Source organism: Erinaceus europaeus, chromosome 1 (genome assembly GCF_950295315.1).
Source record: "Erinaceus europaeus chromosome 1, mEriEur2.1, whole genome shotgun sequence".
NCBI classification, from domain to species: domain Eukaryota; kingdom Metazoa; phylum Chordata; class Mammalia; order Eulipotyphla; family Erinaceidae; genus Erinaceus; species Erinaceus europaeus.
The window spans coordinates 23563275-23580184 of NC_080162.1; the positions used below are offsets into that span (position 1 = coordinate 23563275).

Sequence of the window (16910 nt, forward strand, 5' to 3'; positions counted from 1 at the left end):
CTAGGGCTGTGGTGCAATTCACAGGCTCAGCCCAGTCTGGAATCTCAGGTATGTCATTTTGCCCTAAATCTTACTTTCTAAACGTGGAAGTGAGTCAGTGAGACTGACAGGAAAGAGGTGTCCTTAGCACCCTAGTCCCTCATAGTCACCAACTCCTACCCAGCAGCAGGGAGATGAGGAGATGGGTGAGATGACTTCTCTAGCTCACCCCCCACTACTCCCCCCAGTGCATCCTCAGCTGGTCACAGCCCCTCCCCTTAAACCAGTGAGTCAGACCCCAGAGGCAAAAAGTAGAAGGAAATGGGGGGGGGGGGGGATGTGGGGACTTTTACCCAGAACCAAATGGGGCAGAGTCAGCAGCTCTTATCAGCCTCGTCTCTGCCCCACTGCTTCCCCTGGCTGGAAAGAGTGAGCAGACACCTGCCTGGGGTCACCATCCTTCGGCAGGGTGTTGGGGAGTGAGTGACTCGGCCTTGGCCCATCCATCTCCTGCTAATGTCCCTGAAACCTGGGTCCTTACAGCTGCTCCTGTGAGTGAGATCTGCCCAGGTGGAGGTGGCTGAGGCTGTCACACCCCTTTGGCTTTACCCCCTGGGGCTGCCCACAATGACCCCAGGGCCCTGGTAACTGGGGATCTGACATAGTCAGCTGAATGTGCATGGGACAGTCCCACGCAGCCACACTCACCTGCATGGCCATGAAACTGCTTATTCTCACAAGACTTGCTGCACATCAGAACTGCCCTTAGTGAGGCCCACATCAGGTTGCAGAGTGACTGACAGCAGTGGGGTGGGGTTAGCTGCCTGGATTTAAGGCTTTTTGACCACCACCACCTACACCCTCCCTCTTGGCCCTCTCAGGCTTCACCCTCCTAGGAGCAGGTGAGTGCCTCTTTTCAGGGTCTGCTCCTCTCAGCACCTCAGCATTCAGGCTATTAACCACACAGCTTTTTGATCAAAATAGTCTACAGCGACACAGGGCAGTGTACAACACAGACCAAAACCAGTCTGTTCCCAGCAGTACAGACACAGCAGCTCGGCCACCGTCCCCTCACTCCTCTCCCCTTGAGTCCTGAGGAGCAGTAAGCCCTCAGAGTAGTGTATCTGGGCACCTTTCTGTTTTGACCTTGCTGAGACAACACAATCCTCGAATAACTTTTTCAGAGAGAAAGAGCACTAAATCTTCCAGTGCAGTGGGGACTGGGCTTGAACCTTGGTCAAACATGGTTAAGCAGGTACCCTTTTACATGAGCTGTCTTGCCAGCCCGTGTCAGGTGCTCCTTTCTTTTTTCCTTCCTCCCTTCCTCCCTTCTTTCTCCTGCCTTTCTTTCTCCTTTCTTTTTTCTTTCTTTCTTTCTTTCTTTCTTTCTTTCTCTCTTTCTTCCTTGCTTTCTTCCTTGCTTTCTTTCCTGCTACCAGGGTTGTCACTGGGGCTCAGTGCCAGTAGGATGAATTCACCACACCCAGTGGTCATTTTTTTTCTTTTTTTCCCTTTATTGTATTTAATAGAGCAGAGATAAACTAAAAGGGATGATGGAGTTGTGGGGGGTGGGAGAGCAGGCAGTGGTGCACTAGGTTAAGCACACATAGCTCGAAGAGTAAGGACCCAAGCTCAAGGATCGTGGTTCAAGCTCTGGCTCTCCATCTGCACAGGCAGGGGTGGGTTGCTTCACAAGTGGTCAAGCAGGTCTTCAGGTGTATATCTTTCTCTCTCCTCTCCATCTTCTCCTCCCCTTTCAATTTCTCTCTATCCAATCCAGAAAAAAGAAAGAAAGAAAGAAAGAAAGAAAGAAAGAAAGAAAGAAAGAAAGAAAGAAAAGAAAGAAAAAGAAAAATGGCCACCGGGAGCAGTGGTTTCCAAGTGCCAGCACTGAGCCCCAGTGATATAACCCTGGAGGCAAAAAGAAAAAGAAAACAGAAAGGGAGAGAGAAAGAGAGAGACCTGCAGCACTGCTTCACTGTTTGTGAAGTTTCCCTCTAGCAGGTAGAGACCGGGAGATTGTACACAGTAACACATGTGCTCGAGAGTGTGCTCGCTGTGTGTTCACAGTAACATGTGTGCTCCTTGTACACAGTAACATGTGTGCTCAACCAGGTGTGCCACTGCCTGGCCCCCAGACACTTTCCTAAATGCTTCACGTACTTCCGCTCACTAAGCGTGGCACTGTTCTGTCCATTTTATAGATGAGACTGTGGCAAAGAGCGTATAGGGCTACACAGTGCTAATAGTCAAGACAGGATCAGACCCCACACTCTGCTCAGACCTGTGCTCTTAGTTGTGGCACTACAGTGTGTTACCTGAGGCTTTTCAGAATGCAGAGACCACTGCTGCCTTATTCCATCATTTTAGAGTGGGAAGTTGAAATCTGACCCTTGGCTGGGAGTGGGTTTGATGGCCTCTGTAGTACACAGCCCCCACAGCCCCCTGAGTCCCAGGAAAGCCAAGAATGTTCCTGAGGACAGTGTGGGGATTCCAGCTTTGCCCTGGACTTACTTCCTCAGCAGCAGCAGGGATATCTTCCAATGACTATCCACATTCCCCAGTTCCTGCTTCAGAGACCAGGGATAGCCCAGATGAGGACCCTGGAGTACAGAGCAAGACTAGAGGCTTGAGGATACAGAATGAGAGGATGGCGTGGTTGGGTGGGTGGGGAATCTCTTGTCCCAGCCGTGCTGGAAAACACTACACTGAATAAAAGCAGGCTTGCGCCTCCAGGGCATCCAGTAGCTCAGTAATGAGCTCTCAGGCTCATTAAGAACTTGGCAGATCTGTGTTTCCTGTACATCTGTGCCTCTCAGGTTTGCAAACCACACACCATTTTGACTCCTATCTATGCTGCTAAAAACAAGGCTGAAACCAACAAGAAGACAGCGGCATGTAGCCAGCCCTCAGAGGACAGACCACACCCAGGCTCCGTGCTGGCTCCCTCCCTGTAATCATGCTGTCCAGCTGGCCCTGGGTCTTCTCCATGACCCTTGGCATCAAGGTTGTTTGGACCGGCAGACTCAGGAAGAGGGAAGTCTCACAGTTTTGAAAGATGGATAACTGCTTTCTGTTTATGGAAAAGAGAAAAGAGAGCTCCCGAAATGTGTCCACACAAATCCCCTCACACCCACCCCACCCAGACTCTCCCCCAGCCAAAATCTCAGGGAAGCCAAATTTAGAAGGTTCCAGCTTGTGAGCAGCTGTGCTCAGGGTTGGGCACATTACTTTGCATAGTGGGTTCTGGGTGTCTGGACAGCAGGATGATGACATAGCAGGGCTGCAGGGACACCAAGCGCAGGGAAGTAGAGAAAAGCTTTGCCCCCCTCTGCCTCTGTGCAGCCACTCGCCCACTCACACAAATTTCTCTGCTGGTTGGACCAGCCTTTCTGCTGACACCAGTGGAAGTCCCTTTACTTCCGGGCATTTAATTCCCAGCTAAACCCAGAGGAGACACCAGGGCTTATCCCAGAGGCAGTAATTAATCAGAAACCAAATAACCATATGCTCTTGTGCCTGTGTCGGAACCCTCCATTGTTCTGCTGAGCACATGTGAAATCTGTGTTGTGCATCAGTGCCCCAACCCCATGTGTTCCCCGCCCCCTTTCCCCCACACACACACCTCCTGGAGCCTTCCTGCAGGCCCTAATGCTCTAGGCTGGAAGGAGGGTACCTCTCCCATTCAGAAACCACCAGATAACCCCTACTGTCTTTCTAGCCCTTTCAGTTACTATGAGACCCTGAGCGTATCCCTCCCTTTCTCTGTACCTTTGTCTCCATCATCTGGAAAGAGAGGCTGGAGCTGCAGTCCTCCTGGTGACTGACTGGGCACCAGCAAGCTGACACACTCCTCTTCCCACCAGGCTGACTGGCAACCTACTCTCCCCTCCTCACCTGGGCCTGACTTCGAGCTCCCTTGTTTTTGTGTGGAGGGGATGAATAGTGGCTCATGTTTCTAGCCACAAACATCTCTCTTCAGAAATAGCTTTTGAACTGTTTATTATTTTTTTTAGCATTCTAAGACATGCATGCTGAAGAGAAGAGAAGTTAGAAAGTACAGAAGGGCAGTGGTTAAAAGCATATATAATTCCACAGTTCAGAAATAGTCTTGAACAGAGTCCCCAGAAGATGACCTTGAGTCCAGGATTGGCATACCAGTTTTAGTGGGGCTAGAGAGGTGCTTCAGCAGGTAGAGCATCTGCCTGGTCACACCCTCTTCCCAGGTTCAAATCCTAGTACCACACAGAAGATACCATGCCACTGTGCCACTGGAACAGGCTCCAATGCTATGGTCTCTCTCTCTCTCTCTCCCTGTGTGTGTGTGTGTGTGTGTGTGTGTGTGTGTGTGTGTGTGTGTGTGTGTGTATCTGAATGCAAAAAAAAAAAAGAAGAAGAAGAAGAAAGAAAGAAAGAAAGAAAGCTACAAGTAGGAAGTGTCATCAGGAGAAACTAGAAGGGAGATGGGACATGGGACCAAGAAGGAAAGGCAGCTAGTGAAGTGGCAGACAGGGAACTGGGAACTGGGACTTCTTCTCACAGGAAGCTCTGAGAGTCCCCTCAGCTGCCCCAGTCAGGGCCAAGGAAGCTGGGTATTCCTGCTCCACACCTGCCAGCCATGGGCTGCTCCAAGGAGTATGATTAGGCACCTGGGCTCCAGGTAGAGAGGGATGATGAGCAAGCCCGGGAGTCTAATGAGGTCTGAGCACTGACATCCTTTGCTACAACCGTAGCTAACGGTTCCATGTCTCGTCTCCCTTTGATGTTTGGATGGGATTCTTCTCTGCCTTTTGAAGCCCCTCTTTCAAGGCTCTCACTCATTTTGCCTTCACAATCACTCTAGAAGCGGCCTGGGGCATGAGTTATCATACTGATATCACCATCATAACCGAGAGACTTGACAGTTCCAGAGATACACAAATTAGTCACTGTTTCCCACAGAGCCAAGAATCAGAGGTTTGTTCCATAGCAGACAGTGCTTGAGCACCTGCCACATGCCAGGTCTTTCCAGGAAGGGAGGGTGGTCACAGTCACCACAGACAGTTCCAAGCCCTATGAAGGAGCTCAGAGCTGCCCTGGGACAGCAGTGACCACACACTCGGGACCTGTCTGACCTGTCAGTGCCTGTCTGACCGTGGCCTCTGCTCCTGCAGGTGATAGTGTACGTGGAGGATGTCAACGATGAGGCCCCTGTGTTCACGCAGCAGCAGTACAGTCGCCTGGGCCTCCGGGAGACTGCTGGTGTTGGCACGTCAGTCATCGTTGTCCGAGCCACGGACCGAGACACTGGTAAGGCCAGTAGGAGGAGGCCAGGGAGGCCCGTGCCTCAAAATGATCTTCTTAAGTTTGTTCCTCCCTCTCCTGTGAAGCCTGTCACCCTTGGGTCTCCCTCTCCTCCACTTAGTGACCTCAGGCCAAGGAGGGTCCCCTAGAAGAATCTTGGCTAACTCTCTGCCGGATGTGCTACCTCTTTCAAAGACCTTCTTAGCACAAAGCACCCACTATAAGAAACCCCTCATTTTCCTGCCTTGTGCTTGTCCAAATACCCAACAGAGGTGTTTGAACTTGAATTTTGAGGCTCCAGGACCAGAATGCCGTCTGGCATAGCTCTTATGTCAAAGCCAGTCTTTAGCAGAGTGTTCTGGACCTTGACATTTATGTAGAGCCTCTCTTGGGCGGCATAAAAATGGGACAGTGCATGCTGGGTAGCCCACTGACCGCATCTGTCAAGGGCAGTAGCATATGTGCTGTGGGCAGCTGGGGAAGCCACAGAACTGCCCTCCTCCCACATGGGACAGCATCAGCTCTAATGTCTTTCCGCAGGGGATGGTGGCCTGGTGAACTACCGCATCCTGTCGGGCGCTGAGGGGAAGTTTGAGATTGATGAGAGCACAGGGCTGATCACCACAGTGGATTACCTGGACTACGAGGCCAAGACCAGCTACCTGATGAACGTGTCAGCCACTGACCAGGCCCCGCCCTTTAACCAGGGCTTCTGTAGCGTCTACATCACTCTGCTCAATGAGCTGGATGAGGCTGTGCAGTTCTCCAACGCGTCCTATGAGACGGCCATCTTAGAGAACCTGGCCCTGGGCACAGAGATTGTGCGGGTCCAGGCCTACTCCATCGACAACCTCAACCAGATCACCTACCGCTTTGATGCCTATACCAGCGCCCAGGCCAAAGCCCTCTTCAAGATAGATCCTGTCACGGTGAGAGAGGCTGGGACAGGCATGGTACAGGTGTCTCCTCAGGGGCAGGGGGCTCCGTCCCTTTAAAGCAAGCCAACATTCATGGAGCTCCTTTCAGTGCGCATGGCAGTCTTGTCCTTGTCCCACAGTGTCTGTGAGAGAAATGTTCCTGTCATATCCAGGGGTAAGATGGAGGTGTATGTGGGCAGCCTGATGTCTTCCTTTTTCTAGGCATGGCATCTTTTTTCTCTTTTGACCTTGGCTGTTAGGGAGCTAAGCTGTAAATCTTGTGCTTTATCGCCATAGTTAGTTTCCACAGAGTAGCTAGTATAGCTACCCTTTATCTTCTATCTGGACCTTACACTCCACCTATGCTTTATGTGTCTTTCTCAGAGTCCCTTCTTTAAAAGTAGGCAAGATGAGTTACTGTGACGATCAAGGCCTTATGATAGGGCGCGTGGAGACAGAGATTAAATGGGATCCTCCCCAACACTCAGGTGGCTCTCAAGCTTGTAGTAATGTAGTTTAAAATATTCCATATCATAGCTCAAAAGTAAGCAAAGAATGAGACCTGAGGCCATATGGAGGGCAGGGAGTTAGATTTACTTTAAGTTAATGGGTGACAGGCTTCTTACCAGACTTGAAAATGCTGGTCTACTCCATAGAGCCCAGCAGGGTGCGCCCAGCTTTTTTCAGTTTCAAACTGGGCGTGCCACAAGCTGATTGGTTAGAAACAATGTCCATCAAGGTGCTGACAATAAAAGTGAGAGCAGGTTGGCTACCATCAGAGCCCACCACTCAGAGCCCACCACTGGGATGCTGGAATGTAGAAGTGGGCATCCACCAGGAGCCTATAGAGTCTTCATTTCAGTAACACTGGAATAATCAGGGTGCAGATCAATACCCCAAAGGAAGATGTGGCAAGAACTACAATAAGGAGGTAGTGAAGTTCATCTGGGGCCCAGAGAAGCAAGCAGAGCACCTTCATGGAAAAGGTAGCACCCCACTGGGCTCTACAGAGCCCCCAGAGAGGGGCCAGGCAGTGGTGCATCCAGTTAAGCACGCAGTACCCATGCATAAGGTTCCGGTTCAAGCCCCTGCTCCCCACCTGCAGGGGGAATACTTCACAGGTGGTACAGCAGGTCTGCAGGTATCTCTCTTTCACCCTTTCTATTTCCCCCTCCCCTCTCTGTCCTATCAAATAAAATGACTGCTGGGAGTGGTAGATTGGTTGTGCAGGCACCCAGCCCCAGCAATAATCTTGATGGCAATAAATAAATAAATAAATAAAGCAGGGCAGGGGTAGATAGCATAATGGTTATGCAAAGAGATTCTCATGCTTGAGGCTCCAAAGTCCCAGATTCAATTCCCCCGCACCACCAGAAACCAGAGCTAAGCAGTGCTGTGGTTAAAAAAAATAATAAATGCACAGAGATGTTAGGCCAGGCAGAGGGAGCCCACTTGGTGATGGGGATGGCATAGTTGGGGTGGTGAGAAAGTGTGATCAAAGCATGAGACTGCGTGGGAACAGGGAGGGCTCCCCCAGCAGGGGTCATGTCACTCACCCACCTGGCCCCCTCCTTGCAGGGTGTGATCACAGTCAAGGGCCTGGTGGACCGGGAGAAGGGAGATTTCTACACCTTGACAGTGGTGGCAGACGACGGTGGCCCCAAGGCAGATTCCACTGTGGTGAGTGGCTTACAGAGACCACCCCAGACCCACACCTTCACCAGCCACCCAGCTTACAGTGGGTTGAGGGGGGAGAGTTGGTCCGTATCCCAGGGACAGAGCTGGGGCTGGTCATGCCATACCTTTTTAGGCAGCCTAGGCCTCAGATTACACCGCATACAGTTGGAGTGGGAGTGGGAATGGGAGGGTGGGAGTGGGGTGGGAGAGCTCCAGACGGCTAACCTCCTGCATCTCTCTGCCTTTTCTCTCCTCCACCTCTTCCTATGTTCTACCTACAGAAGGTGAGTCCTGTGGACCCAACTTCCCCAGTGCTGCTGACTGTGGCCAGTACAGGCTCTCATTGGACCTCGTCACTTCCCTCAGAATGTGGGCACGAGGATGGGCTGGTAGCATGCCCCTGTTCAGACCCTTCCCGACCCTCTCAGCTCTCATGCCCTAATCCAGGTTCCCTCTCAAACTGGCTCTCCCGTCCAGCTCTGCCCTCTCCTTTCTGTGTCCTGCTGAGCCTGTGGGGCCCCGGGGTGGAGGTATGCTGGCAAGGTGGATGTGGGATGCATCATAGATCCCACATGTTACAACTGTGTTTCATGGCCAAGTGGCTCCACGTCTGTGCTTCCCTTTCTGGGGTCTGAAATGAGGGTCATGCCAGCGAACCTGCTTTCCTCGGAGGATGTGATGAAAGTACAGGTGATGGTGGTAGATAGGGACTCCCTTGGACACCAGCATCTCTTGTGATGGAGTGGCAGCTGTACAGAGACCTCCTTAATCTCCTAGGGGTTGGTGTCGTGGCACATAAGAACACAATGCAGTGATTTAGGACACAGGTTGCTGGGGCTTGGGGAGTCCTGAGGAATTTGAGTCACTGCACCCAGGGGCAGGTGAAGCCACTTGCTGGAACAGCACTGGTGGGAGGGTATCAGACAAGTTTTCCCAAAAGGGTGAGGGGGGGGGGGGGGAGGGAGAAGGAGTAGATTGGGAACTGCAGGTTAAAATACTGGGCCCTAGAGGATAGGGTGGGATCCACTGGAATGGCATCCTGAAGTGATTATCAGAACATTCCACAATCCATTCAGTTTGCAGTCACCTACAAACCATGTAGGGTGTCCAGCTCATCATCAGTCTTGGTTATGGCCACAGGGTGTCCCCACATGGAGTCCCTTTTTTTTTTTTTTTTGCCTCTGGGGTTATTGCTGGGCTCAGTGCCTGCACCATGAATCCACTGCTCCTGGAGGCCATTTTTCCCCCTTTTGTTGCCTTTATTGTTGTCGCCTTGTTGTGGTTATTATTGTTATTGGTGATGTCATTCATTGTTAGGTAGGACTGAGAGAAATGGAGAGAGGAGGGGAAGACAGAGAGGGAGAGAAAGACAAACACCTGCAGACCTGCTTCACTACCTGTGAAGCGACTCCCCTGCAGATGGGGAGCCAGTGGGCTCAAACCAGGATCCTCACTCTGGTCTTTGCACTTTGCGCCACGTGTGCTCAACCTGCTGTGCTACCACCCAACTCCCGGAAGGATAACTGTAATGGCTCTGGGTGTCGTGATGGCAATGAGAATTCTGGATTTGACGACAACAATAACAACAATAGTAACTACAATAACAGGAAAAAGGATCATTGTTTTTGTTTTTATTATTTATTTTTATTTATTTTCCTCTCTTTTGCCCTTGTTTTATTGTTGTAGTTATTATTGTTGTTATTATTGATGTTGTCATTGTTGGATAGGACAGAGAGAAATGGAGAGAAGAGGGGAAGACAGAGGGGGGGAGAGAAAGATAGTCACTTGCAGACCTACTTCACCACCTGTGAAGCAGCTCCCCTGCAGGTGGGGAGCCAGGGGGTCGAACCAGGATCCTTATGCCAGTCCTTGCACTCTGTGCCACATACGCTTTACCTGCTGCACCACCACCCGACCCCCAGAGTTCCTTTTACATTACCCTAAGGGACTAGCCCAGCGTCCCAGCTTAAGAAGTACACTAGCTGCTTAAGGTCTCTGCCCTACAGCCCCCTGAAGGGACCAGTTCCAGTGATCCCATTTGGGTTTGGCCTATACCCCAGTGCCCCCTCCATCTGGGAACCAGTGAAGTCATGAGCAGTACTGAGCACAGAATCCCCACTGATCCCACAGGACAGCCAGTGGGCAGAGCCTTCAAGGGGTACAGTAGTGAGCCAGTAGTGTCTGTCTGTAGCTCTCCACAGGGCCCTTGGCCTCCCCAACCATAGGCTTTAAGACCCAGAGAGGGATCCTCTTCCTGAAGCACAGCAGCCTCATGTACACAGTGGGCCCAGCTGCCCTCACCCTCTTGTTGTAAATCCACAAACCAAGGCCTAATGGAGCCCAAGAAGCAGCAGCAGTGGCCGCCACACAGTGGCCGGCACGGTCACTGGGGCTGCTGAAGCTTCTTGGGAGGTCACTTCCTCTGTACGCTGCCGCTGAGGGCACACATGTTTGCATCAGCCCCAATTTCCACAGCTGCTTCACCCTCTTCCAGGAAGCAGGACCTGCCCCTCTTTGTTCTTCCCTGGCTTCCGCCACTGCCCCAGATACACCAGCCAACCCTGATAAGCCCAGATGCTATTGGAGGTACTAGGGTAGAGGCAGGGTTATGGGACCTTTTAAAGGTGGCACCATTTCCTCTGCAAAGCCAGAACACCCAAACCACAACTCACCTATACCTGACTCCTCCCCAGCCCAGCAGCCTCTGGGAGGGCAAGGAGGCAGACAGGAAGAGGCAGGCTGAGCAGAGGTGGGGCACTAACTCCACTATAAGGTCCCATGAGTGACATGGGGGAAGGTGGGAGATCTGTATGAGGAAGCCGCATATCTGACCCTTACCTCCCTTGTCACCTGCATTCCTTCCTCACCCACTCCTGCGAGCACCTCATAGATATCCTCATCAAAGTAGGAATCATAGCAGGAGCATCTGCTGTGTCCCAGGCTCTCTACTGGGCTTAGGATGTAAGCCCTGGCTTGGAAACCGTAATCACTCACAGCCCCTGCCTTCACAGCATCAGACAGAGTGGAGGAAGAACTTCAGACAAATTTGAACATCCACTGGCTGATGCCATGAGAGTCAGCTTATAGTAAGATGATGGGGAAAACCAGCCAGGACTTCCCTGAGGATGTGACAAGGGGCTGAGATCTGCAGAAAGTGTGGGAGTTTATGCAGCCAAGGGGGAAGAGCATTTCAGGCAGAGGGAACAGCATACACAGTGGCCGGCCCTGCGGCAAGAGAAGTACAGGAAGCCCAAACAAGGCCTGGACTCCAGCAGGCTGGAGAAACACCTGTTCACGGGGCCTTGGGTATGTCCACCCGGATAACACTGGGTAGGTGTTCTGTTCATTTTGCCGATAAGCAGATGAGGGGCTCTAGAACAAATTTCCTTATCCACACGTCATGATGGTGAATGGTAGATGACATCACACTTTCTGCCAGACAGGAAGTAGAAGGGACTCATAATAAATGCACCATCCCTTAACTTTATGTTCATTCATTTATTTATTTCCCACCACCCCCTGGGCTGTGGGTGTTCTTGTTCCAGTTTTGGTTAGAGAGATGGAAAATCAGAAAGGTTGAATACTTCTTTTTCCAAATCGCACAGCTTGTCATTGGTGGGACTAGGCCTGTCAGGCTTGCTGCCTGTGGATTTGGCAGCTGGGGAGTTGGGGGTCAGACAGTGGTACACCTAGTTCAGCAAACACCTAACAGTGCTCAGGGACCCAGTTTCAAGCCCCTGGTCCCCACCTGCAGAGGGAATATTTCAGGAGTGGTAAAGCAGGGCTACAGGTGTCTGTCTCTTTCCCTCTCTCAATCTCCTCCCCTCTCAATTTCTCTCTGTCTCTATCCAATACTAAAAATAAATAAATAAATAAATATCTATTTTAAAAAGAGAGTAGGAAACATGATTTGGACAGAGAAAGAAAATCTGATTAGGAGGGAGAATAATAAGATTTCCTTGGTAGTGTGATAAGATTCTGCAGGTTCCCCATGAGTCCAGGAGACTGACAAGCCTGGGAGCCCCTGAAACCCAGGCCCAGGAAAGGAGAGAATGGGGTCTGGCCTGGGCAAGGCAGACGGAGGAGGCCTGATCAGGAATTGCTAAAGCCTCAACCTCTGCCCACACATCCTAACCCCTCACCAGTGATGCTAAAAGGCATCTGTGGTTCTGCTCATTGTCTGTGGCAATTGGTAGACTTGAGATTGTACCCGCGTCCTCCTCCTACCTCACCACCGGGGCGAGCAGAAGGGCCCCTTGTGATAGACTCAGAGCAGGGCACTCTTTGCACGCAGACTGCAAATCCCATGCTTTTATCTAAGACTTGAAAATCCCCTCTCTTTCCCCATCTGCACTCGCCCTGCTGGGACAACCAAGTCACCTCAGGGGGGGGCCCCTCTGGTATCCCCCAGACGCTGCTTCCTTCTCTCTAATCCAAGACAGGAGGCCTTTGGGAAATATCTGGCTGCCAGAGGTGTTGTACTTGGCACATATATTTTTCCCCTTTAACTTTATTCATTACCACCTAATTCCACATTAAAATCTAGCTTCCTGATTCCTCTAGAAAAGTGGGAGGTTTGCCAGTGCTGAGCTGGCAATGCTCATGGGTCTGAGAGCTGAGAAGCACATAACCTCTTTAGCCAGGGCCCTCTTCCCCTAGTCCCTCACTGGAGTCTCCCCAAGCTCCTGCCCTTACTCTCCTACCCTCTACCATTTCTAAGTGTGTGCCATTCACCGTCTCCGTTCCTGACCTCCATGGGACAGCTGTGATCCCCACCCCCCACCCCCATCCTCACCCGACTGCTGGCAATCAGCCCAGGGCTTCCCTGCAAGGTTAGGACTGACCTGGGCCAGCTCTGAAAGCTTGCTGAGGCCTCATTCCCAGTGAGCCCAGTGTCTGGTGCTCGAGAGGAGAAGGAGGCGGCGGTATGTCTCTGCCATGTTCATCCATCCCAGGTCGACATCACTGTGCTGGATGAAAATGACAACAGCCCCCGCTTTGACTTCACCTCCGACTCAGCGGTCAGTGTGCCTGAGGACTGCTCCGTGGGCCAACGTGTCGCCACCGTCAAGGCCCGGGATCCTGACGCCGGCAGCAATGGGCAGGTGAGCCCCACAGTGATGAGTGAGATGCAGCAGAGCGGCCCTGTGAGTAGAGGTCTGCTCAGGCCACACCTGGCAGGGCCATCTGCACCAGACCATCACCAGGTGGGAAACACCAGTCTTGGTGTGGGGAGGGACAGAGCTGTGCAGGCTATGGGCCCTGCTTGAGTCAAGACAATGCAGCCCCCAGAGCCACACACACAGTGCTTGGAGCAGAGGGGGCTCAGCTTTCTCAGTGACTCCTTCACCTGTCATATTACCCATAAGCCACACAGCTCACCCCCTGGAGGCCAGTCCTCCCTATACCACCCAGCTCCCAGCAGAGGACCCACTCCATCTCTTCAGGCTTCTCAGGGAAGGGAGCATACTGCTCTAGGTTTGGGTGCTCCCAGGGCGCACGATGAAGGGGGTGAGACTCAAACACCTCCAGAGGCAGGGAGATGGGAGTATGAGGTCTGGACACCCCTGGAGGGGAGAAGGAGAGGACGACAGAGCCTCTCACCACTTTGATCTGTTGTATGAATTGAGGAGCGTGTTTGAGGTTGCCACCATTTGTCAAATGGCTTGCAAACCTTCGGAGAGCCATGGTGCCGACTCTGTGGGTTCAAATCCTCATGCTGTGGGGGAGATGGGTTGGGGGGGTAGTTACAGGCTGTCTATCCTTGAGCAACTGGTTCACTCCCAAACCTCCTCTTTGGCAGAGAAGGGCTCCTTTGGGCTGGCTTGTTGGGAAGGTCCAGCGATGACCATGGAACCCAAGTAACAGCACACGCCTGTTCCTAGCAGGTGCTCTGGAATGTCAGTACTTCCTTGCTCCCAGGCTGGAAGCATCAGTGCAGGGACACCCACTGCTGTCCTCCAGGCCCCTAGGCTAGTATGCTAGCTACCACCTCTGCTGCAGACCCGCACTGCCTCAGTGGCCTTCCCCCCCCCCACACACACACACCTGCTGTTTAGAGATGTAACTTTTTGCATAAAGCTATATCCTCAAATACCCTTGCTAAGTGGAGGGTCCAGGTGGGCAGGGAGCCCCCCTTGGCCTAACCTGGCTGCCTATCTCTCTACTCCTCAGCCCTGACTGTCTGTCTCCTCCCTAACAGGTGGTCTTCTCCCTGGCCTCTGGCAACATTGCTGGGGCATTTGAGATCATCACCACCAATGACTCTGTTGGAGAAGTGTTTGTGGCCAGGCCTCTGGACAGAGAAGAGCTGGACCACTACATCCTCAAGGTGGGGGCCCCACCTCAGAGGGGCTTCTGAGCATGCAGGAGCGAGCAGGACTTTGCAGCATGTCTTGATGCTCAGTTTCCCTCCTCTGACTAAGTGACATAAGGGGTCTTAGGGTGGGTCTCTGCACCCAGAGGAGAAGCAGTAGAAGTATCCTTTGTGCTGTGAAGGCCAGGGGATAGGAGCTGATAGAGCCAGACTCTTCCCAAAGCTTGCATGATCTTGGGCAAGTTCTTTACTCTGTATGGGCCTCAGTTTCCCTTTCAGATGACTAGCCTGCCTCTCCTGAGGTGAGGGACAGTGCAGATGTGAGAAAGCAGGGGGCTGCCCTGTTTCTGCATGCTGTGACTGGTGTATTTCCTAAAAGGTCTCTGGGGACCCCAGGGCTGGGCTTCTGTGGGAGCCTGAACTCCTAGAGTACTTTCTGCTCACTCTGGACATCGGGGAAGCATCAGAGTTCCTGGGGATAGACTCAGGCTGTGGTTAGGAGTCCAGCAGTAAGTCCAGCAGGAAGTCCAGCTTACTGCTGAAAAGCTCATTTCCAGGCTTTTCTGTTCTCCAGAGTTCAAATCCCAGTGCCTGGAACAGAGGCTTTTAAAGCTCAAAGCAGGGGGTTGAGCGGTAGCACAGTGGGTTAAGCACATGTGGCACAAAGTGCAAGGACCGGCATAAGGATCCCGGTCAAGTCCCTGGCTCCCCACCTGCAGGGGGGTGAAGCAGATCTGCAGGTGTTTGTCTTTCTCTCCCCCTCTCTGTCTTCCCCTTCCTCTCTTGATTTCTCTCTGTCCTATCCAACAACAATGACAGCAATGACAACAACAATAATAGTAACAACAACGATGATGATAACAAGTGCAAAAAGGAATAAATAAATAAGTCAAGCTCTAAGCAGGAGCCCGAGGTGTGGCTGCTGCCCTAGAGAGACGGCCAGGTTGGCACAGGCCTGGATGTAGACAGGGTGCATTGAGGAGGGAAAGGCTAGGGAAATTGCCGTCCAGTTCCAAGTGACGGTGCCAGGTCAGGTAAGGGTTGGGTGAGGATTGTGGCAGCCTGGGGCAGAAAGGAAACATGTTGGGGATCCCTGTCTTCCCAAGTCCTCCCCAGAAGGCAGATCGCCCTCCTGGACACAATCCTGCCCCTTCCCCACCCTTCCGCCCTGATTCTAATCATCCCCCTCTTTGCAGGTAGTGGCTTCAGACCATGGCACCCCTCCACGAAAGAAGGATCACATCTTGCAGGTGACCATTCTGGACGTCAACGACAACCCTCCAGTCATTGAGAGCCCCTTTGGGTACAACGTCAGCGTGAATGAGGTGAGGGCAGCTCTGGTGCTCCATGCAGCTGGATGTCCTGGGTAGGCAGTGGACATGAGCCAGCCACTAGGAGCCTGTTCAAATGTCAGCACCATCCTCTAATCACTCAGCTCTCAGGGCTGCTGGTGGTGGCAGGCTCATGCATCATCACATCCCTAAGGCCTAATGGAGAGCCTGGAATGCAATATCTGTTTATGACAGAGGAAGGAGAGAAGAGATAGAAGAGGAGAAGAGAGGAGAGAAGAGGAGAGGAGAGGAGAGGAGAGGAGAGGGGAGGAGAAGAGAGGGGAAGAGAGGAGAGGAGAGGGGAAGAGAGGAGAGGAGAGGAGAGGAGAGGAGAGGGGAAGAGAGGAGAGGAGAGGAGAGGAGAGGAGAGGAGAGGAGAGGAGAGGAGAGGGGAAGAGAGGAGAGGAGAGGAGAGGAGAGGAGAGGAGAGGGGAAGAGAGGAGAGGAGAGGAGAGGGGAAGAGAGGAGAGGAGAGGAGAGGGGAAGAGAGGAGAGGAGAGGAGAGGAGAGGAGAGGGGAAGAGAGGAGAGGAGAGGAGAGGAGAGGAGAGGAGAGGAGAGGGGAAGAGAGGAGAGGAGAGGAGAGGAGAGGAGAAGAGAGGAGAGGAGAAGAGAGGAGAGGGGAAGAGAGGAGAGGAGAGGGGAAGAGAGGAGAGGAGAGGGGAAGAGAGGAGAGGAGAGGAGAGGGGAAGAGAGGAGAGGAGAGGAGAGGAGAGGGGAAGAGAGGAGAGGAGAGGGGAAGAGAGGAGAGGTGAAGAGAGGAGAGGGGAAGAGAGGAGAGGGGAAGAGAGGAGAGGAGAGGAGAGGAGAGGAGAGGAGAGGAGAGGAGAGGAGAGGAGAGGGGAAGAGAGGAGAGGAGAGGAGAGGGGAAGAGAGGAGAGGAGAGGAGAGGAGAGGAGAGGAGAAGAGAGGAGAGGAGAGGAGAGGGGAAGAGAGGAGAGGAGAGGGGAAGAGAGGAGAGGAGAGGAGAGGAGAGGAGATGGGAAGAGAGGAGAGGGGAAGAGAGGAGAGGAGAGGGGAAGAGAGGAGAGGAGAAGAGAGGAGAGGAGAGGGGAAGAGAGGAGAGGAGAGGGGAAGAGAGGAGAGGAGAGGGGAAGAGAGGAGATGAGAGGGGAAGAGAGGAGAGGGGAAGAGAGGAGAGGAGAGGAGAGGAGAGGAGAGGAGAGGAGAGGGGAAGAGAGGAGAGGAGAGGAGAGGAGAGGAGAGGAGAGGGGAAGAGAGGAGAGGAGAGGAGAGGAGAGGAGAGGAGAGGAGAGGAGAGGAGAGGAGAGGAGAGGAGAGGAGAGGGGAAGAGAGGAGAGGAGAGGGGAAGAGAGGAGAGGAGAGGAGAGGGGAAGAGAGGAGAGGAGAGGAGAGGAGAGGAGAGGAGAGGAGAGGGGAAGAGAGGAAAGGAGAGGAGAGGAGAGGG

The 16910-nt window shown here is 52.7% G+C and overlaps 1 protein-coding gene across 2 annotated transcripts in view; it reads left to right on the top strand.

Moving 5' to 3' along the window:
- CDH23 (cadherin related 23) overlaps positions 1-16910 on the top strand; it is a 505784-nt gene that overhangs the window by 391434 nt on the left and 97440 nt on the right. The window contains exons 30-36 of one of the 2 annotated variants that reach the window (XM_060201959.1): positions 5133-5268; positions 5803-6191; positions 7758-7859; positions 8138-8140; positions 12812-12961; positions 14059-14187; positions 15369-15497. In XM_060201959.1, coding sequence (XP_060057942.1) covers positions 5133-5268; positions 5803-6191; positions 7758-7859; positions 8138-8140; positions 12812-12961; positions 14059-14187; positions 15369-15497 — 1038 coding nt within the window. Of the gene's footprint in view, positions 1-5132; positions 5269-5802; positions 6192-7757; positions 7860-8137; positions 8141-12811; positions 12962-14058; positions 14188-15368; positions 15498-16910 lie in introns of those variants that run through there. The other variant, XM_060201864.1, reaches the window with a different exon arrangement.